This window comes from Eulemur rufifrons, chromosome 29 (genome assembly GCF_041146395.1).
Source record: "Eulemur rufifrons isolate Redbay chromosome 29, OSU_ERuf_1, whole genome shotgun sequence".
In the NCBI taxonomy this organism is placed as follows: Eukaryota; Metazoa; Chordata; class Mammalia; order Primates; family Lemuridae; genus Eulemur; species Eulemur rufifrons.
In genome coordinates this window covers 61,378,244-61,400,055 of record NC_091011.1, presented here as the reverse complement: position 1 = coordinate 61,400,055, position 21,812 = coordinate 61,378,244, and the positions used below count along the sequence as shown (strand labels likewise).

General features: G+C 40.5%; 1 protein-coding gene across 8 annotated transcripts in view; it reads left to right on the top strand.

Annotated features, from left to right (window-relative positions):
- Nucleotides 1-21,812, top strand: part of SRPK2 (SRSF protein kinase 2) — a 222,111-nt gene that overhangs the window by 130,291 nt on the left and 70,008 nt on the right. For all 8 annotated transcript variants that reach the window (XM_069461365.1, XM_069461373.1, XM_069461368.1 and 5 more), the window contains one exon: nucleotides 15,951-16,105. In XM_069461365.1, the coding sequence (XP_069317466.1) occupies nucleotides 15,951-16,105 (155 nt within the window). The remainder of the gene's footprint in view (nucleotides 1-15,950; nucleotides 16,106-21,812) is intronic.

The window sequence follows — 21,812 nt, the reverse complement described above, 5'->3', positions numbered from 1 at the left end:
GTAGTAATGTCTCTGAAAGTGTGGCCTTTGAACCGTCTGTACCCGAATCTCCTGCAGATGCCTGGGCCATCTCTCAGGCTCGACAGAGTCATACTCTTTGTGAGTGTGGGAAAGTCTGAATGCCTTAAGTGGACATCAGTGCCACAGACGGCTCATCTCCTTTCAGTGAGTGTGCTTGCAAAATGTTTCCTGTTTGAGTGTTAGGCACCTATACCCTACTTTTTCCTCCACGGGGTCTACTGGCACAGTAGGAGATTCAGCTCCACTAGCAACTGGGATATGGAAACTTTTCACTGTTCCAAGTTAGCTGTTCAGTAGGGCAAGCTTACTTCCTGCCTCATTATCCTCATCTATAAAATGGGGTAAATAATACTACAGTACTTACAGAGTTGTGTGAAGATAGAGTTAATATGAATAAAGTGCTGAGAATAGCACTATGCTATTTGTAGTGTTTGCTTTTTAAAATCCTGTTTTTTAAGTCATGTATTTATTGTTACCTAGAAATATACATTCAGTGTTTGTTTTGATTTACTCATGTTTACCGGTTTGTTATGAATTACTTTTTGTTGAAATTTAGACATTCCTTCATGATCACTTCCTGTCTTCCTGAAATACATTCTTTAGCGGTTTCTTTAGAAAAGAGTCTACAATGATACTTAGTTTTTGTTGATTTGAAAATATATTGGCTTTATTTATATATATTTCTGTTAGCTGGGTATACAACTGAGCATGTCAGTTGTTGAATCTTAGTACTTTGATGGTTTTACCCTACTGTTTGACTTCCTTTTTTTTTTTTTGTTAAGAAATCTAGTAACAGTGTGATTGTCATTTCTGTATAGAAAATCTTTTTTCCTCTGGCTGTTTTTTTCTATTTTTTTTCACTTTGCTTTGGGGTTCTTCACTTTTATTATAGTGGGGATTTCTCTTTATCCTGCACACCTTGTGCTTTCTGAATCTGAGAAATTATGTTCTTTATCAGTTCTGAACCATTCTCAGCCGTTATTTCTGCTAATGGTGCCTCTTCCCGGTTTGGTTTTCTCTCTTCTCCAGGAACCCTGATAGTAGATAAGTTAGACCTCCTCATTCTCTACTTTAGTTCTCAACCTTTTTTTCGTATCTTCAGTCTCTTTATCTTTCTTTGGTGCATCCTAGGTGGTTTCTTCAGATCCATCTTCCAGTCTCTTATTTGTTGTCTAGTTCAATGAGCTTAACGAACATTTTTCCTGCTCATGCATTAATTTCCTTTTTATTTCTATCAACATTATGAACATACTTGTTTTATATTTTGTGTTTTGTAATGCTAGTATGTGAAATCTAATTTTGCTATTATTTCTTTTGGCTTACTCATAGGATGGTGTTTCATTGTATATTTAGTGATTTTTTTTTTTTTTTTTAAAGATTGTGAAATCACATTGACCGGATTATAATCACTGAAAACCCAAGGAGCTCATATTGAAGGTGTGCTTCTCTCAAATTGGTTTGTTCTTTCTGCTTCAGGCAGCAGGATGCCACTAGCCCAGAAGCACTCTAAATTAATTCCTTGGCTGGGGGATTTCCAAGACTGGGTAGTTAGTGTAAATTCAAATGCTGACTCTTCAGAAGGGGAAGCTTGACATTGCAAATTCTTTTTCTTTCTTTCTGGGTTGGGTTTTTTTTTTGTTTGTTTGTTTGTTTGTTTTTTGTTTGTTTTGTTTTTTGAGACAGAGTCTCACTTTGTTGCCCAGGCTAGAGTGGTATGGCGTCAGCCTAGCTCACAGCAACCTCAAACTCCTGAGCTCAAGCAATCCTCCTGCCTCAGCCTCCCGAGTAGCTGGGACTACAGGCATGCGCCACCATGCGCGGCTAATTTTTTTCTATATATTTTTAGTTGTCCGTATAATTTCTTTGTATTTTTAGTACAGACGGGGTCTTGCTCTTGCTCAGTCTGGTCTCGAACTCCTGAGCTCAAACACTCCGCCCACCTCGGCCTCCCAGAGTGCTAGGATTACAGGCGTGAGCTACCGCACCGGGCTGACATTGCAAATTCTTAAGGGAGATTTCACCTTTCCCTCCAGTCTGTTTGAGTGTAGTATCCTAAGTTCATCTCACTGGCTGGTCCTAGGTGTCTGGTTCTTCCTATCTCCAATCCTGTCTTTTTCTAGAGCCTGTCCTGGGACACCAGTTTACTTAGTTGAAATCTTAACCTACTCTACCTTGTTCTTGAGCCTCTTGCTTTGGGATTGGATTTGGTGTTTCCAGAATTCCTCATGTTTCCTTAGAAATTTTTTCTTACAGGTTCTTCAGGTATCCACCAATCTCTGAAAATTGCCACTTCTACAAGAATAATATTAATGTGTCAGTATCTTGGAAGAATTATATACACAATTCCTTTAGTAAGGTTGACAATAGTGCCTATTGAAACGAAAGTCTTCAAAAATAAGGCTGTTTATCTAAACTGTAAGAATATGGATGAGAGACGTTAAGTTCAGGGAGGCAGTAGTGTTGCAGAGGACTAAGAAATCTTCAGGTGGCCAAAATTCTGTGCTGGCAATTGTAAATTTTGTTTTCTCTCCAGAGAATCATTTTTTAAGATGGGAATAATTTTCCTGTGTAAAACTCATATGTGGAACCCTAGTTCTCAAGAAGGTCTTTGAGGAGCAGGCTTAACTTTGTACTTATCAAAAGAGACTTAGCTAGAAAAAAATTGTGTTATTGGGAGAACATTTTTTAAGCAGTTTGCTTACTATTTGATTTTTAAAAATCCACATTAGACATCTTTTTCTTGAAGAATAATTTATAATAGCAGTGCAACCCATTTTGTCATAGTACCTTGTGGAAGTACATGCTAATTAACATTATAGATCCTTGTAAAACTTTAACTCATTATAACTATAAAATACATGGGTTTAGAAGCAAAAGGTTCAGGTGGTGGGACTGATGCTGACCTTTGCAGACAGGGCCACAGGTCTGCAGCAATATTTGGCATGGTGTATCTGGTGTATGTATTGGTCACAGCTGGAGCCCTGAGGAAACAAGTTCATTATGACCACACACCAGAAGAGTGGGGAGATGAGGATTAACCTTTATTGACTGCCTACTATGTGCACTGTTAAGGTGTTGTGGGATTTATGTGTCATCTCTTAATTTTCACAATACTCTGATTTTTATTAGAAGCCCTGAGAAGTTGTCACTGGCTTGAGTTTTCATGGATTTTTAAGCGATGGAACAGCCTTGCTACCAGAAAGCTGCATGTCATTTGGACTTTGACTTTTATCTTGACTCTGCAGTCCTAGTTGGATGTAACTTGACCATGACTGTAACAGTTTGTTTTGCTGTTCTTTAGTAAATTCACCCTGGGTGTCTGGGGGTGGGGGGTATCGTCAAAATGAACCACTCTCCAGTATCTACTTTCTCCTTTTCCTTTCCTGTCTTTATAAGCTAATAATTTATTTCATATGCACACATGGTACCAAGTTGAAAAAGTGTGAAAGGGGTAGAGAGAATTCTTGAAAAGTTAACTCCTTTCCATTATTGGTGGTCACTGAGTTCTGTTTCCTGGAGAGAGCCGTTACTGGCTCTTGTGGCTCCATCCGGAGACATTCTGTTAACACAAGGCACCTGCTTTGTATGTGTATGTTAAAAAAATGGTACATGCCATGCTCAGTTCTTTGCACCTTTTTATTCATCAATAGTGTATCCTTCATGTTAGTACGTGTAGAACTGCCTCATTATTTTTGTGTAAAAACTTAAGAGATTATTTGCATACCATTAAATTTACCCATTTAAAGAGTACCCGTTACTGGATTTTAGTGTACTCACAGAGTGTGCAGCCATCAATCACCTAATTTTCATCACCCCAGAAAGAAACTCCGTATGCTTGAGTAGTCACTCCCATTTTCCCTACCCCCTCAGCCTTAGGCAACTACTAATCTACCTTCCATTTCTGTACATTTGTCAATACTAGTCATTTTGTGTAAACGGAATCATGTAATATATGGTCTTTGGTGACTGGCTTCTTTGATTTGCGTTAATGTTTTCAAGGGTCCTCCATGTTGTAGCATCTATCAGTGCTTCATTCCTTTTTATTGTAGAGTAATATTCCATTGTATGGGTACACCACATTTTTATTTACCTGTTCATTTGGCTAATGGACATTCGGGTTATTTCTCCTGTTGGAGAAATAATTAAAATTATTAATCATAATTTAAATATCATTTAATTATATATTAAATAATTTTAATAATATAATATAAATTAATTATATATAAAATATAATAATTATTAAATTATTAAAAATAACAGCTTTTAATAATAATGCTGTTATGTGCCATGCATGGTGGCTTGCACCTATAGTCCCAACTTGGGAGGCTGAGGCAGTAGGATCACTTGAGGCCAGGAGTTTGAGATAAGCCTGGGTGATACTGTGAGACCCCCATCTCTTAACAACAACAAAAAATAATAATGCTGCTGTGAGCATTCATGTACAAGTTTTTATGTGGGTATAAAGAATGGATTTGCTGAGTCATATAACTCTGACTTTTTGAGAAGTTGCTAGATTGTTTCCCAAAGTGGCTGCACCATTTTCCAAAGTCATCAGCAGTATCTTAGGTTTCTAATTTTTGTGTACTCTTGACATCACTTGTTACTGTCTTTTTGATCATTACCATCCTAGTAGGTGTGAGGTGCTATCTCACTGTGGTTTGCATTTTCATTTTTCTGATAGCTAATGGTATTGAGCATCTTTCCTAGGAATTTTAATAGTTTTAGCTATTATAGTTAGGATTTTGATCCATTATGAATTAGTTTTTGTGTATAGTGGGAGGTAGGAGTCCAGCTTCATCCATGTGAATGTTCAGTTGTCCTGTCACCATTTGTTGAGTAGACTGTTCTTTCCCAGTTGAGTTCTCTTGGCTTCCTTATTGGAAATCAGTTTACTGTAAATATGAGGGTTTATTTCTGGACCTTCAATTCTATTCCATTAATCTTTATACTTGTGTCAGTACCATACTGTCTTGATTACTTTAGCTTTGTAATAAGTTTTGAAACTGGGAAGTTTGAGTCCTCCAGTTTTGGTTTTTGAGATAGTTTGACTGTTCTGGGACCTTGCATTTCCGTATGAATTTTAGGAATGGCTTGTCAATTTCTTCAAAGAACCCAGGTAGGATTTTTTCCCATAGGGATTGCATTGAATCTGTAGACCAACACGGGGATGGGGGGAGGCATCTTAAGAAACAGTATTAAGTAATTATTCCATGAACATGGGATGTCCTTCTATTTACTTAGGTCTTTAGTTTCTTTCAACAAGATTTTTAGTTTTCACAGTATGTTTTAAGCTTCTTTTGTTAACTTTATTTATAAATATTTTATTTTTGATGCTATTGTGAATAGAATTATTTTGTTATTTCATTTGCATCGTTCTTTTTGGTAGAGTTGTGTCATATGGATGTGCTATAATCTTCCCTATTGATGACATTTAGGTCTTAATATGTGCATTGCCGCAGTGAGTATAACACTAGGGTGGATTCCAGTAAGGAGATGTGCTAAGCTAAAGCGTATTCAGATGTTGGAATAATCTGTCAAATTTAAAATGGTTATATCCTGCCTATTTATCATTTTACTGCTTATTTTAAAACTTCCAATAAGCTGTTTAACCTGTATAGAAAGTGTTCTAAACTATTTTCAGCTACTATTACTTATTAAAAATAATGATATGCTGGAAGAGGCTCTTATTGCTAAAAATTGTTTAGAGATTGCTGCCCAGTAGGACTTTCTGTGATGGTGGAAATGTTCTATATCTGCACTGTCCGTACTGTGTGGTAGCCACCAGCCATTGAGCAGAAATGAAGGTAGTGTGACTGAAGAAGTGAATTTATTCAATTTTCACTTGGCTACTGGATACTGTATTGTATAATGCAGGCTTAGGGATTTCATTTATTTCCTGTTGGTGTTCTAAATTTCCTTAGAGGGTGGAAAATTTACTGCATTTGAATTTTGTCGATTAATCTTATATTAGTAATTGTGTATGCCTTTAGATGTAAAGCTTGTGAAAGTTTACAGAAGCCTTGTCTGAAATGGTATGTCTTGCATTATATTTCCTGAATAGCATGAGGTAATCGTTAGTGGTTATTGCAAGTTTAACCAGTATAGTTCTTAATAAACAGCTTTTTTTTTTTTTTTTTTGGTAATAGTTAATTTATCCTGCACCTAGCAAACTGAGCTTTTATTTACTTGTTTATTTTTTGGTAATCAACTGAGCTTTTAGATAGAAAAGCATATGGGTCCTTAATTTGCTAGTTGTTATGATGTGTGTATCTAATCTTAATGTAACTGGTAGGCTTACCTGATGTTTTGTACATGTATGTGCTCTAAAATCTATATTTGAAATTTATAAATTTATATTGGTGATTATAGTATGGGTCATTGACTACAAATACTAAGTCTGGAAGTTTAGACTCTGTTAGTGGCTTGGTTGACTTGTACTTTGGCTGTGCACTGGGCTCTGCGCTTGGCCCTTTAATTCTTCAGTTTCTCCTTGGTACTCTAATATACTTGGAAAGGTTTCAGCTACTGGCTGCATGCCTATGACTTCTGCTTGTATTTGAGCCCAAACTTTTGTTTTTTAGCTATAGGTTCTGTATATCAAGTAATCCCCACTGTATTCTGTGTTCTATGATGCTGGGTGTCCCACTTGCCCCTCAAACCCAGACTAGCTAAAACAGAAGTTAATTTTCTAAAACCCCTTCCTCCTCCTCCTCCTGCACTATTCCCTATCCAAATGAAAGGTAACACGATTTCAAACCAGAAATGAGGAGACAGATACTGAGCTCCTTTGTTGGTATTCATGAGACATTGGTCTCAGGACCCCCCTTGGATACCAAAATTCACAGATGCTCAAGTCCTGTATATAAAAAGACATCGTATTTCCATATAATCGTCTAAACGTAGGCTTAAATCGTCTCTAGATTATTTACAATATCTAATACAATGTAAATGCTGTGTAAACACTTGTTATACTGAATTATGGAGGGAATAAGACAAGAAAAAAAAGTCTGTACATGTTCAGGACAGACACAGCCTTATATTTCCCACCTCCAACCCCATATTTTTCCACCTCCCTTCCCTTCCCTTCCTCCCCTTTTTTCCCCTCTTTTCCATCCATTCCCCCCTTCCTTGCCTTCCTTCCTTTCCTTCCTTTCCTTCTTTTGACAAAGTTTCTTTGCGTTTCCCAGTCTAGTGTCAAACTCCTGGGCACAAGCAGTCCTCTTGCCTTGGCCTCCCAAGTAGCTGGGACTACAGACGCGCATCATGGCTCCCGGCTTCCCCCAAATGTGTTCTGTCTGCAATGGTTGAATCCCTGGATGTGGAACTTGCAAATACAGAGGGCCAACTGTGCTAAGTTCCGAGTTACAGTTTGTATCATTTCTTCCATGTACTAACAATTTTAACTGTTCTCATTAATTTTTTTTCTTGCTTTTATTCTTTCTACCTATTTTACACACTGATTCTATATGTTCTTTGCAGAAAGCAAATCTCTGTTCCTAAAATTGCATTTCAGTGGCTCCTAGTTGTCAGGGATAGAGCCCAAGCTCCTTGGAATTGTGGATTATTCTTCTGTGAATTGACTATTGTCTAACCTCTTGCCTGTGTCTGCCTATACCAGATTATTTTAGGCCTTTGTTTTTTCTGATAACATTGGTCCCTAGGCCTGGGCCTTCCCCACTTTGCCTCACTCTGGTCAGTCTGTAAGATCACGTCTGGCTCACAGAAGCTTCTGACCTGGCCCTGCGTCACCTCCCTCTTCATAACAGCGCCAGGAGCAGTTGATCACGTCCACGTGTTTACATGCATTTCTCCCTTCCTTGCTAGACTGTACACTCTTAGGGCTCCTTTGTGCACCTGAGTGATTGTGGAATCAGTATAATAACATTTTCTGTCAGGTCTCACGAATGTTTTATAAAATATTAATAGTACTAGTGGCGTAAGACATACATACGTAGCACTGAAATGCAATTTTAGGAGCAGAGGTTTGCTTTCTGCCAAGAACATAGGGAATCTGTGTGTGAAATGGGTAGAAAAGATAAAAGCAAGAAACAAGGAAATTAGTGAGGAAACGTTGGAATTGTTAGTCCAGAGAATAGATGATAAAAACCTCAACTCAGAACTCAGGTGATCAAGCAATGACACCTTTAAAAACCAGCTCCTTTGTTGTCTAAAATGTAGATTAGTTGGGAAGCAGGTCTGATTTACTTCCATCTTCACTGACTTTTTGTTGGCTATGTTCCATGTTCTAGAAAACAATATGATCTTAGAAAATAAGGTCAGTAGTCTTTGGCTTGGAATTATGATTGTTTGCTCTTAGAACTCGGGGAGTCTGCTGGCCATTTTAATTATTTAAAAAATATCCAGATCTTAACTTTTGAGGCTAAAATCAAATAATTCTTCATGAACTGCTATAGTACATTTTGAGAAACTTGGCAGCTAGCTGTATTCACTTTCTCTTGCTGTGTAACAAATTACTGCACACTTAGTAGCTTAAAACAACACCCATTATTAACTCACAGTTCTGTAGGTCAGAAATCAGGGCAGCACAATGTGGCAGATTTCTTACTGGACTGAAATCAAGGTGTCAGCTGAGTCTGTGCTTGTACTCGCTGATTGTTGGCAGAAATCATTGCCTTGTGTTTGTAGGACTGAGGACTTTGTTATCCTTCTAGCTGTTGGCTAGGGACTACTGTCATTCCTAGAGGCCACCGGGAATTCCTTGCTGTTTGCTCTAATGGGTACTTCACAGATGGATGTTTGCCTTCCTCAGGGCCAGCTCCTGCATGTCTCTGTGCTTCCCCTCCTGTGACCAGCTGGAGAAAACTCTCTGCTTTTGAAGACACGTGTGATTAGGTCAGGCCCCCCAGGGTAGTCTCCCTTGCCACATAGCACAGAGAATTATGGGAGTGATAGCTCACATTCACAGTTCTACCCACACGCAGGAGCAGGGATTTCACATGGGTGAGGGGCACTGGCGCCCATGTTAGAGTTCTCCTGGCCACAGGACACATTGCACATTTAGGTTTGATTATACTAAGTTGAGGACTTTTCGTTAGAGAGGAATACATGAAATCATTATGACTTTTTCATCCTTAACTGTATACAGCTTTACACAGTGTTAAAGCACCTTTTTAGATAAGCTATTTGAGAGAAAGTATATACAGTTTGAGCGTCCCGATTCTAAAAATCCGAAACCCAAAATACTTCTGGTCCCAAGCATTTTGAATGAGGGATACTCAACCTGTATTGATTGATTCTGTCTTTAGCAGAAATGCCAGTTGAATATTCACATGCTAACAGTTATCCCCAAGAGAGGGAGAGTAAGGAGGGAGGGAGGGAGAAGAGAGAGACTTTTCGATCTGTTAGATCTGGGAGTGGACATAGGGAGGAAAGAAAACAAAATTTGACTTTATGTGAATGTCTCTATAACCCTACCTGAAGATAGTCATTTGGACCTCCTTTTCTTTATGCTTGGTAAAAGGTTAATTGAACTGTATTTCTTAAGTTGTGTCAGTTGCCATCTAAACTGGTAACTTTTCTTTTCCCTACCAAATGTTTAGTTTACTTATCCTTTTCTCTGCTCAAGAAATATACAGTAGCATTTCGGAGGAAATCAGAACTCCCATCTGGTTGCCATGGCAATTTAGAGCAAAGGATGCATGCATTTTGCTAGGGTTGTTTAGTTTTTCCTCCCTAGTTTCTGATAGCGCAAGTATACATGCAGATATATATGAAGCAGATAAGCGTGACAATATATTTTTAGTATTATAGTATAATATTGAAAGAAAAATATTTTGTAATTTCTTTTAAACTGCATTTTAATTGTAGCTCTATTTGGAATAATGATTAGAATATCTGTTTGTCCTTTATGTAGGGTAAAATATTAATATAGTTCTTTGTGAAAAATATATGTGATTCATTGCATTTTGGCTTTCGAAATTTTTTGTTCCCATCACTGGAAAGGTATATTTCTTATGTTATGTAAGAATATGTTCTTAAATTAGCACTTTGCTTAAACTTTGAACCATTAGATAGAATTTCAACATTATATAGAAACTCAATCTGCTCCTTAAAGAATTACGTATTACTTTTTACTGTGAATATAGCTGCAAAGTTATAAAAGAGAACATGGATACAGATTGCTTAAATCTAAATGTAGATTTTTCACTCTGTTGCCCAGGCTAGAGTGTAGTCATCATAGCTCACTGCAACCTCAAACTCCTAGGCTCAAGCAGTCCTCCTGCCTCAGCCTCTTGAGTAACTGGAACTATAGGCATGTGTCACCACACCTGGCTAATTTTTAAAATGTTTTATAGAGACTGGTCTTGCTGTGTGGCCCATGCTTGTCTCGAACTCCTGACCTTCCAAAATGTTGAAATCATAGGTGTGAGCCACTGTGCTCTGCCTAAATGTAGATATTTCTAATTTTTCTTGAAATCATATACTTAATAAAGGTATAGTGTTGTATTTTAAAAGATATTACATAGCTGTATAAGGTTTTTTTCTATTTTATTTATCTACTTATTTATCTATTTTTTAGAGAATGGGGTCTTGCTATGTTGCCTAGGCTAGACTCTTAGTCCTGGGCTCAAGTGAGACTCCTGCCTCAGCCTCCAGAGTAGGTGGGACTACAGGAGCATGCCACTGCACCTGGCTCCTTTTATATTTTAAAAATAACTTTTTGAGTTATAATTCACATACCATAACGTTCACTCAGTTTAAAATGTACAATTCAGTGATTTTTAGTATGTTCACAGAATTATACAACCATCACATTAGAACACTGTCATTCCTGCTAAAAGAAACCCCACATCTATTTAGCAGTCAGTACCGATTTCCCTCCATCTGTCTTCTTGATATCCTTGCACCCCCACCCCACAGTCCTAAGTAACCACTAATTTACCCTGTCTCTATAACTTTGTCTATTGTGGACATTTGATATAAAATGGAAAATCATACAACCATGGTCTTTTGTGACTGGCATCTTTTACTCAACATAAAGTTTTTAGGGGTCATTCATGTGTGGCATGTATCAGTACTTCATTTCTTTTTTTTTTTTTTTGAGACAAAGTCTCACTCTGTTGCCCGGGCTAGAGTGAGAGGCGTGGCATCAGTCTAGCTCACAGCAACCTCAAACTCCTGGGCTTAAGCGATCCTACTGCCTCAGCCTCCCGAGTAGCTGGGACTACAGGCATGCGCCACCATGCCCGGCTAATTTTTTGTATATATATATTTTAGTTGTCCATATAATTTCTTTCTATTTTTAGTAGAGACGGGGTCTCACTCTTGCTCAGGCTGGTCTCGAACTCCTGACCTCGAGCGATCCACCCGCCTCGGCCTCCCAGAGTGCTAGGATTACAGGCGTGAGCCACCGTGCCCGGCCGCTTCATTTCTTTTTATTACTGAACAGTATTCCATTATATAAGGATATACCCCATTTTGTGTATCACTAGGTGGACATTTGGGTTGTTTTTGCTTTTTGTACATTAGGAATAATAATGCTGCTGTGAGCACTTGTGGGCAGGATTTTTCGTGGACATACGTTTTCATTTCCCTTGTGCATATACCTAGGAGTGGAATTGTTGGGTCATTTGGTATTTTTATGTTTAACCTTTTGAGGAACTGCCAGACTGTTTTCCAAAACAGCTATGCCATATTACATTTCTACCAGCAATGTATGAGGATTCATATTTCTTCATCCTCCCTAACACTTGTCTTGTTTTTTGATTGTCGTCATCTTAGTGGGTATGAGGTAGTACCTCATTGTGGTTTTGACTTCCTTTTCCCTAATGACTAATGATGTTGAGCATCTTTTCATGTGTTTATGTTTTCATGGTCATTTGTGTATCTTCTTTGGAGAAATGTCTGTTCCAATCCTTTACCCATTTTTAAATTGTAGTGTCTTCTTATTGTTGAGTTGTAAGAGTTCTTTATATATTCTAGATACAAGTCCTTTATCAGTTATATTATCTGTAAGTATTTCTCCCCCATTCTCTGGGCTTTTTCTTTTCTTTTCTTTTTTTTTTTGACAGAGTCTCACTCTGTTGCCCGGGCTAGAGTGCCGTGGCGTCAACCTAGGTCACAGCAACCTCAAACTCCTGGGCTCAGGCAATCCTTCTGCCTCAGCCTCCCAGGTAGCTGGGACTACAGGCATGTGCCACCATGCCCGGCTAATTTTTTCTATATATTTTTAGTTGTCCAGCTAAGTTCTTTCTATTTTTTAGTAGACATGGGGTCTCACTCTTGCTCAGGCTGCTCTGAAACTCCTGACCTCGAGCAGTCCTCCAGCCTTGGCCTCCCAGAGTGCTAGGATTACAGGTGTGAGCCACCACACCTGGCCTAGACAACTGAAATTTAACCACACTTTGGAGTACTCTAGAAGCCCCCAGAAACCACTTTATAGAAGCCAGCCTTAAGGCATTATGGCATGGCTTTCTGTTCTCTGTATCTGCCCTGGGAGAATTTACTGGTGTTCTCCTGTGTGGTAAGCAGCGACAAGGATGGAAGGATGAAAAAGAATCAACGATTGGGACTACAGCATTCAGCAGTTACCTTGTACTAAGACTTACTGTGATTAACTGAGTGATTTGAAAATTGGTGATAATTGATACGAAGTAGGTCAGTAGGAGAAGCCGTAGAAAAGTAGTCATCACTGGTATGACCAGTACTCTCTGAATGTGAGGCTGACCTGCCGCTCGGTACAGGGGGATCGAAAAGGTCTAGAGTAGTGCCATCTAGTAGCAATGCAGTGTGAGCCTTTCCTGTAATTTAAAAGGTTCCAATAGCCATGTTAATAAAAAAAAAAAAAAAAGTAAAAAGAATCAGGTTAAGTTACTTTTAATATAGTTATCTAACTCATCTACAAAACATTTTAACATGTAATAAATATAAAATTAATAAAATATTTTACTTTTTCTGTACTAATTCTTGGAAATCTAGGATTTACTTTACACTTACAGCAGATCTTAGTTTGAGCTGGCCACATTTCAGGTACACAGTACTTGTGTGTGGCCAGTGGCTACCGTATTAGGCAGCACAGTTCTAGAGGTTTTGATGTGACAGCCAGTTGAAATACTATTTAATACATCAGCATTACTCAAGCCACGTCTGCACTTCAGGGTACCCTGACTCATTCCTTTAATTTTGTAGGGCTGGTTTTTGAGGCTCTCTCTGCCTGTCTGTTCAGCGTGGCCCTCACCAGGGGAGTAAGGGCCTGCTCACTTAGACCAGAGAGTCTGAGAATTTTGTTAAGCCATGTGGGCAGCTCAGCAAATAGGTAAAGAATAAGTGAGAGAGACACATTATATTAATAACAAAGGTGCCTGAGGCTCTCTAGTGAGAGAAAATGGTCTATGAAAATTAGAATCTCTTTTCCCTTATCACAGATACAGTTTCCTCCATTGAGGTAAAGCAATATAGAGAAAATACTCCTCAGTGCAGTGGTTCTCAATGGCATGGTTTTGCCCCTGCCCAGGGGACAGTTATTGTCTTCTGGACTCATTTTTGATGGCCACACTGGGCGGGGCGGGGGGGGGGGGCGGTGCTGTTGTCATACAGTGGTTAGAGGCCACAACAATGAGATATCTGGCTCACATGGCACCAGTGCCCTGCACTAGTATAATAGAACAACGTCCTTCATTTCTTCTCTTCCATTAAGTAGTTTCTACAGTGAATATAATGTGTTTTATTTATTTAGTTAGTTTTTGAGACAGAGTCTCGCTCTGATACCCTGGCTGGAGTGCAGTGGTGTCCCTGTAGCTCACTGCAACCTCCAGCTCCTAGGCTTAAGTGATCCTCCTGCCTCAGCCTTCTCAGTAGCTGGAACTACAGGTGTGTGCCACCACACCCAGCTAATTTTTCTATTTTTTGTAGAGATGGGGTCTCACTCTTGCTCAGGCTGGTCTCTAACTCCTGGGCCTCAAGCAATCCTCCCTCCTCAGCCTCTCAGAGTGGTAGGATTATAGGCGTGAGCCACTGTGCCTGACAGTGTGTTTTCTTTTAAATTCAGAGAATCTACTCATTTTTTAATATAAAAATTCTAAGTTGTGAAGAAACAGCCAACTTTCAGAGTATTTTCTGATTGAGCAAATTTGTCAGATAGATAGATTCTGCCCACACACCCTGAAGACTGGGTGGAGTGTGCTTTTTGGCTATCATATCTAACCTCCTCCCTCTGGGGAAGTGGTAAAACTGTTGCACTTCCTCTCCTGCCTCCCCCTTTTCAGAACTCTCTTTGCCTGGGACCATTCTACTTTTCAGTAAGAGCACATATGTTAAAAAGAAAACTAGCATTTGCAAGGCTGCCAGAAAAATTCTTGCACTTCCATTAAATCTGTTGGGATTTTTACATGTGTTCTAGAAATGATGCGTGTGTTTGTGACTATTCCCTTTCAGTGCTCCGTGGTAGGGAATGGTTAACTCAGAATGTTACCACCACCACACTCCTAATGTCTGTTACCCAGGGAACTGTAACTTTGAGTCTTCATAAGTTCTAGCAAGTAGAAATCAATGGAAGTCATTTTCGGCCTGTAAACATTCTTTAGCTGTCCTGTCAAAGATAGTCACGCTTGCCAGCATTTGCCTTTAAAGTTCCTGTTGTGTGTGACCCCCATCCCTTCCTCATGACTTCTGGCATTTCTATTGCCTTCTACCCCTTCCCCCTTTCTTTGATTTCTGGCAGTTTGGGTTTTTGTTGGCAAGCCACATACATTAGTGGTGGTTAACTAATGTTAAAGGCAGTAAAGACTGGTGAGGGCTCTCAGATTTGGCAAGGATTTAGAGGTCCAACTTAGAAGAGGGCAGTGGTCCAGGCAGCTTCTTTGGCCCCCGCCCCCCTCTCTCTCTCTTTTTTTTTTTTTTTTTGAGACAGAGTCTTCGCTCTGTTGCCCGGGCTAGAGTGAGTGCCCGGGCTAGAGTGAGTGCCATGGCGTCAGCCTAGCTCACAGCAACCTCAAAACTCCTGGGCTTAAGCAATCCTTCTGCCTCAGCCTCCCCAGTAGCTGGGACTACAGGCATGCGCCACCATGCCCGGGTAATTTTTTTTAGCTGTCCAGATCATTTCTTTCTATTTTTAGTAGAAACGGGGGTCTCGCTCTTGCTCAGAGCTGGTCTTGAACTCCCGCCTCGGCCTCCCAGAGTGCTAGGATTACAGGCGCGTGAGCCACCGTGCCGGCCTTGATTTTCAAGTAACAGAAAACAAACCCTTTTATAAAAGTTGAGGGCTACTTGCTTCTGTCTTTCTGTAATCTCTGTGGGATGTTTTTTTTTTAACTAATAAGGCTATATATCATGGGATATGCTTTCATTTCACTTAAATTTCATAACATTGGCAGAACTTAAGAAATACTGAATCTCTGAGTGAAAAGTTGCCTATAAAAATGGGGTAGTTTTTGGCCGGGCGCGGTGGCTCACGCCTGTAATCCTAGCACTCTGGGAGGCCGAGGTGGGCGGATCATTTGAGCTCAGGAGTTCGAGACCAGCCTGAGCAAGAGCGAGATCCCATCTCTACTAAAAATAGAAAGAAATTATATGGACAGCTAAAAATATATATAGAAAAAATTAGCCGGGCATGGTGGTGCATGCCTGTAGTCCCAGCTACTTGGGAGGCTGAGACAGGAGGATCGCTTGAGCCCAGGAGTTTGAGGTTGCTGTGAGCTAGGCTGACGCCACGGCACTCACTCTAGCCTGGGCAACAGAGTGAGACTCTGTCTCAAAAAAAAAAAAAAAAAAAAGGGGGGGGGTAGTTTTTCCCCACCTGATACGTATATTGAAACACTACTTGAATTGAGCTAAAATGGGTGAAGTGACATTGTCATTTTTTTCCAAGTGTGTAACAAGTTTTATTTTTTCCGTATTAAGATATACTCAAGTGTGTCCATAATGCAAGATTTATTTCCAAGTAAATAGGAATTTTCTTTCCACTGTTTCAGGCCGGAGCCTCAGCAGAAAGCTCCTTTAGTTCCTCCTCCTCCACCGCCGCCGCCACCACCACCACCTTTGCCAGAACCCACACCCCCAGAGCCAGAGGAGGAGATCCTGGGATCAGATGATGAAGAGCAAGAGGACCCTGCGGACTACTGCAAAGGTGATGTGCCGACCATGGCAGTGACCATGGCAGTGTGGGGCTGGCCTTCCCCACCGGGCCACCCACTAATGTTTGTTGGGGAAACAAACAAGGGGAGGTTGTGATGCAAACTGCTTGGTCTGTTAAATTAACCTCCTTATGTCAGTATCATGTTGAATTCTTAGGTCATTGAATATATCTTAGGCTCAACATAGAATGATACCAGAAAATGTAAGAGATATGAAAGAAAATTTTAAGAGATAGAATATATATACAGACATACTCTAGGTACTTTTAAAAGGATTTAAATCTGGTAGGATTAAATATGGTATACAACAGGGCAATTAAAGACAAAGGACATCATAAACCATCTAAGAAGAGTATAGGGAGTAGAAGGTACCAGGCTCCTAAAGGGAGCTAATTATAACTGTTGTGCACTGTATTTGACTTTCAGTTTTCTGACTGCTAAGGATAAAAGAGAACCATTCCTTTCTCTGTATGGCATTGAATTACATAGCATTCATTGTCTGTGGAAAGAAAACATGCACATTTGTTTACAGAGAAAGACTGTTTCCTGGCATTGTATTTAACGAAAAAGACATTCTGTGGCTTCTGCCATTGTGTGACATAGGGGATTATGTTTTCGGCTATGATTTCACAGAAGACATAGAAACTATTCAAGTGGAGTGTTCTTGTATTGATGCTTTGTAAAGACCAAGAGCATATAGTTAAACTCCTAAATGGCAAGCATGTTGTATGATGAATATTGAGAACAATATGATCTAGACACGATGCTTTGTGTAGACTGGACTCTGAGAATCTAGGAGAAAGGGAAGTTGCTGTGTTCATTTGGCTGCTGCTTTGTTACTTACTCATTTGGACTTCAATTCCATGGAATTCTGAGCTTCTGAGCAGTTGGTGAGACAAGTTTATTTGCAGTAGATTTTATATGATGTATCAGATTCTATATAGCATTAGAATACATGTCAGAAGATGCACACATGTTCAGGCCATAGAGCATTAGTGAATTTTTCGGTCTCTACGGTGACTTAGTAATTCATTATTTCTCAGGTAGATGCAAGTCCTTTGTATGTTTGTTAAGGAACATTGTAGTTTTGGTTATTTTCTAAGACGAAGAGAAAGTTAGTCTGCTATGAAAGTATGAGAATTAATCTACTCTAACCTGATTCTTCCATGGGTGCAGGTTCCTACACATAGAATCAATGTTTTCCTTAGAAAAGAGAATGTGGATCTCTCTTTTGGCATTTGTCTGAATAGTGGTTATGACCTCAAAGGTCTGTGCCATCTAATAAAAGATAGCAACAGAGACAGTTTGGAAAGGTGAAAAGAAGGTGTTTTCTATCCTCCCTTTTCATCTGCATTTCTTAGCTTACTGTCATTTGATTTTGCTGCTGTAGGAACCATTTTTTAGGAGCTGTTCTCTTCAGCAAATATGTTCCTCCAGGCTGGGCATGGTGGCTCACACCTGTAATCGCAGCACTTTGGGAGTCTGAGGCCAGAAGATTGCTTGAGCCCACGAGTTGGAAACCAGCCTGGGCAACATAGCAGGACCCTGTCTCTACCAAAAAAAAAAAACAATAGAAAAAGGCCAAACAAAACAATTAGCCAGGCATGGTGGCATGTGCTTGTAGTCCTAGCTATTTGGGAGGCTGAAGTGAGGGAGGATTATTTGAGCCCAGGAGTTAGAGGCTGTGGTGACCTATGATCATGCCACTGCAGTCCAGCTTGGACAACAGAGCAAAACGCTGTCTCTCTTTCTTTCTTTTTTTTTTAAACGTTCCATCATGCTGGAATAAAAACTATCTGCCTTACACCTGGCTCTCCAGTATGTGGGTCAGGAGATGTAACCAATACTCATCCCCTTTCTGCCTCTGGGGAACAGCATAGTAGACATCCCAACCAACCCCAAATATAGGTCTAAGAGTAAAGGATTCCACATTCAGGGCTGATTCTATGTAACAGTCACTAAACTCTAACCTTGGTATAGACTATTAAAGTCAGCTTCAGTAAGGCATGTTAGAGATTGTAAGAGTCTCTCCTTATACACTCCTCCCTGAAATTTGGTAAGTAACTTGTGTTTCTAGTTAGCATTAGTTGCGACACATACACTACTCTGTGAATTTTATGGTATAGACCGTACAGTTTGTCCAAGGTAACTGACGTACATTTAGAGAGTCCAGGGAATTGCTTGGAATGTCTCGGGTAAGTGCTGTGGCCTTCTTATTTTTTTGTTCATTCAGAAGAGATAACTTCTCCCCCAAGAACCAGTTGAGCTTATTAACAACATGGTGTTTTATCACCCCCAAATACTTTAGTATATTTTGTGTACAATCAAGTATAAACCAAAATACAACCATCAAGACTAGGAAATGTTAATACTGATATATTAATATTACTACCTTTCAGTCCTCAGATTGCATTCAGGTTTTGCCATTTGCCCAGTATTGTCCTTTATATGAAATGGATCCATGGCAGAGTCACACATTTCATTTTGTTTTCTTGTTTCTTTAATCTCCTTTAATTTGCAACAGTCCCTCAATATTTCCTTGGCTTCATGACCTTGACATTTTTGAAAATTGTAGGCTGATTATTTTGTACAGTGTTTCTCAGTTTGGAATACCACAGGAGTGATGCTGTGTTCTCCTCTTTGCATCCCATCCTATCCCGTCCCTTCAGGTGGCACACAGCTTTGCTTTGTTCTGATTAAGATGGTGTTTTCCAGATATCTCTACTGTATAGTTACTCTTTGCCCCTATTAATTAATAAGTATTTTGTTGAGAGTTACTTTGAGACTAAATAATCCCATTCCACATAGTTGTCCTCCCACCTCTCTGGCTGTCTGTCTCAGATGGTTTTACTCATTCATGGAGTCTGTTTTATTCAGTGGGTTGTAATTACTTGCCTTCCTTATTTGTTTTGATGCTTAAATCATCCCAAATTTGGCCATTAGGAACCTTCCCTTCAGGTTGGTTCTGTGTCCTTTTGAAATGTCTCATTCTTTGAGCACTTCTTTACCTTGAGGCATAGTAAGATATTCCAGATTCATCTTGTATTTTCCCTACCCCAGCCCTGGGATCACTCTTTCCCCAAGGAGCCTTGGTTCTTTTTAGTGAAGAATAGTATTTAGAAAGCAAGATCGGGGCAGTAGGTATGCTTATTACTTTTGGGGTGTCACCACTTCCAGATCTTAGTACAGGCCTAGAGATATACACAAACATGCACATACTTTCTTTATGTTTACATTTATTTCTGTATTTGTCCATGTATATATTGAAGTCCATGAGTTTAATCTGATATCTCTAACACCAGACGATTCAGCACAATTTTCTCCCTTTCCGTATTTGGGGTTCCTTTCTCTGACAGTAAGAGCTGAGGGTCTCACCATCTTCATTGCAGTGACTTAGTTGATTGATTTCGCATTCTATAATGAGTCACCATTCACCATCCCTGCCATGTCTGTCTTCCCTCCCTTCCCTCCCTTCCCTCCCTACCTAACTTGTGGACTGACACCCTTTGTCGCCTGGCCCTGCTGGATGGCTCTGAGCCGAACTGCCTAGGAAGGGGGAAGGGCAGGGATGGCTTGTACAGGCTGGGAGTGCATCCTGCTTAGTCTGGGCCACCAGTTTATGTTCTGTCACCTGTCCTGTTTATTCCTGGAGAACCTCTGCCCTGCCAGCTGCTTCTCAGTTCTCCCCAAATACATTAAAACACCATCAACAGTAAAAACACACCACGTATTTTTCTCTTTACAAAAGAAATATTTGTTCATAGGAAATATAGACACTTCAGGGGTGGAGGGCAGAAGTCACCTGGAATCCTGTCACTCAGCGGTGAGCCTTTGGGTCCCTGCCTTTCTTAACCATTCATGACCAGCCAAGTTGTATCTTAACTCTTCACCTCCTTTTTACCTTCTTACCTTCACAAATCTTAAAACTGTGGACTCTCAGCTGTTTTAACAAGAAAACCATGATTTAAAGTTCTAATATTGCAAAAGCATTGTTCATTGCTCTGTGTGCTTGCTTTGGCGTTGTCTTTGGAGTGGGACCCTTCTTTTCCTTTCTTCACAGCCAGCTTGCCCCTACTCATCTAATCTTAGCTTCCCAAGAGGATTATGGACTGGTTTCTGAGAGACCTGGGTTCAAAACCTGGCTCTCTTGTTTCCTAACTCTGTATTCTTATATAAGTTCCTTTCCCTCTAGGCTTTTGCTCTTCATCTGTGGTATCATAATATCATTATAATATAATATATTTGCCACTGAAGGTGTTATGGGGATCAAAATGAGAAATATGTGAAGTGTGTGGCACACTACCTGATTCATAAAAGCCTCTTAAGAAATAGGAATTTTATTTCTTTTTCTCTGGCTCTGTTCTGTCACTCTTCTCTTGGGTGTGTTCCTGTCTGTACTTACATGCTGCACTCATGGGTGCTGGTTCCCTAGCTCTCTGACCCCCGCCTGTGTCGGGGTGCTTCCTTGGCCTCCAGAGAGCTGCCAGCACCGCCTGTCTTTTTTGCATGTCGCCTTCGGTCAGTTTTCTGGGTGAGAGCTACAGCAGCAGGCTGTGCGGTTTCTTCAGGTGCTGCTTCCAAGTGCGTGGGCGTCAAGGGCCAGGCGCAGGGCCAGCTGCGCAGGGCCAGCTGCGCAGGGCCAGCTGTGAACAAGTGCTTCCGGGACCTTGTGTGACACACATTCACTGCGTGAGTCTGAGCAAAAAGCTCCCGTGGAGAGCTTCTAGATTTCAGTCACTAGGGCCCTGGTGAGCATTCCTAGCTTGTGCTGTGATCCTGAACTGGAATCCCTGACAGTAGGACTCGGACTCCAAGTATTCAAACAAGTCCATTGGGTGCTTTGTGTGCACAGGCTAAAGTCTGTTTCATTCTAAGGACTGCGTGTACCATTCTTTTACAGCTCCAAAGCTACAACTCAGTAAATTGACCCTTCCCTCCATCCTCGGTGTGTGACCGACTGGCAGTGTGGGGTGTCCTTGCTTAGAGCCACCTTACATTCCTGAGCTTTCCAGAACCTCAGCACATACCTGCAGCAGGGACCTGCTGCGTGGTGACCGGGGAAGCATTGCTTTGGTCTGTCAGGCTGCCCATGCTGACTCCTTGGAGATTCTGTTTTACAGTTCTCTTAAGTCATTAGATAAGGTGGCACCTTTGTGCAGTTTCATCACTTGAATTATTTCTGGAGACGTCAGGTCCAATGCAGTTGTGGTCTGACTTGGTGTGGAAACACATGCTGCTTCTGGTAGAAATGCCTTCTTCAAACCCCTAATCAGATCTTGGCCCGCCCTGCCCTGACTGCTCGCAGCAGTGCCCCACGCCCAGCACGCATCATGGTGTGTAATCGCACATTTATTTCTGCGTTCCTTTTTGGTCTCCTCCTTCCTAGTCTGCAAGGCTCCCTGTGGTCAAGGGCTGTGTGTTTTGTTTAACCCCACCACATTTGAACCATCCATAGTGCAATAAATGTTTGTTTGGATGAAAGAATTCTCTCTCGTGTTAGGCTGCGACTAAGGGATAGACAGAGTGCTGGTGCTGTGTGTGGGTCTGAGAAGGCATGTCGGCATGAGCAGGTTGGCATGCCTGAAGGACCCAAATCAGAATACAGGTCCTTCGTTTTTGTCTTAATCTTGGTAAAATCACCTGGAGTGCTCCAGACTCTACGCACATTTGAGTGGCGTACATATTTTGTGTGTAGAAAGT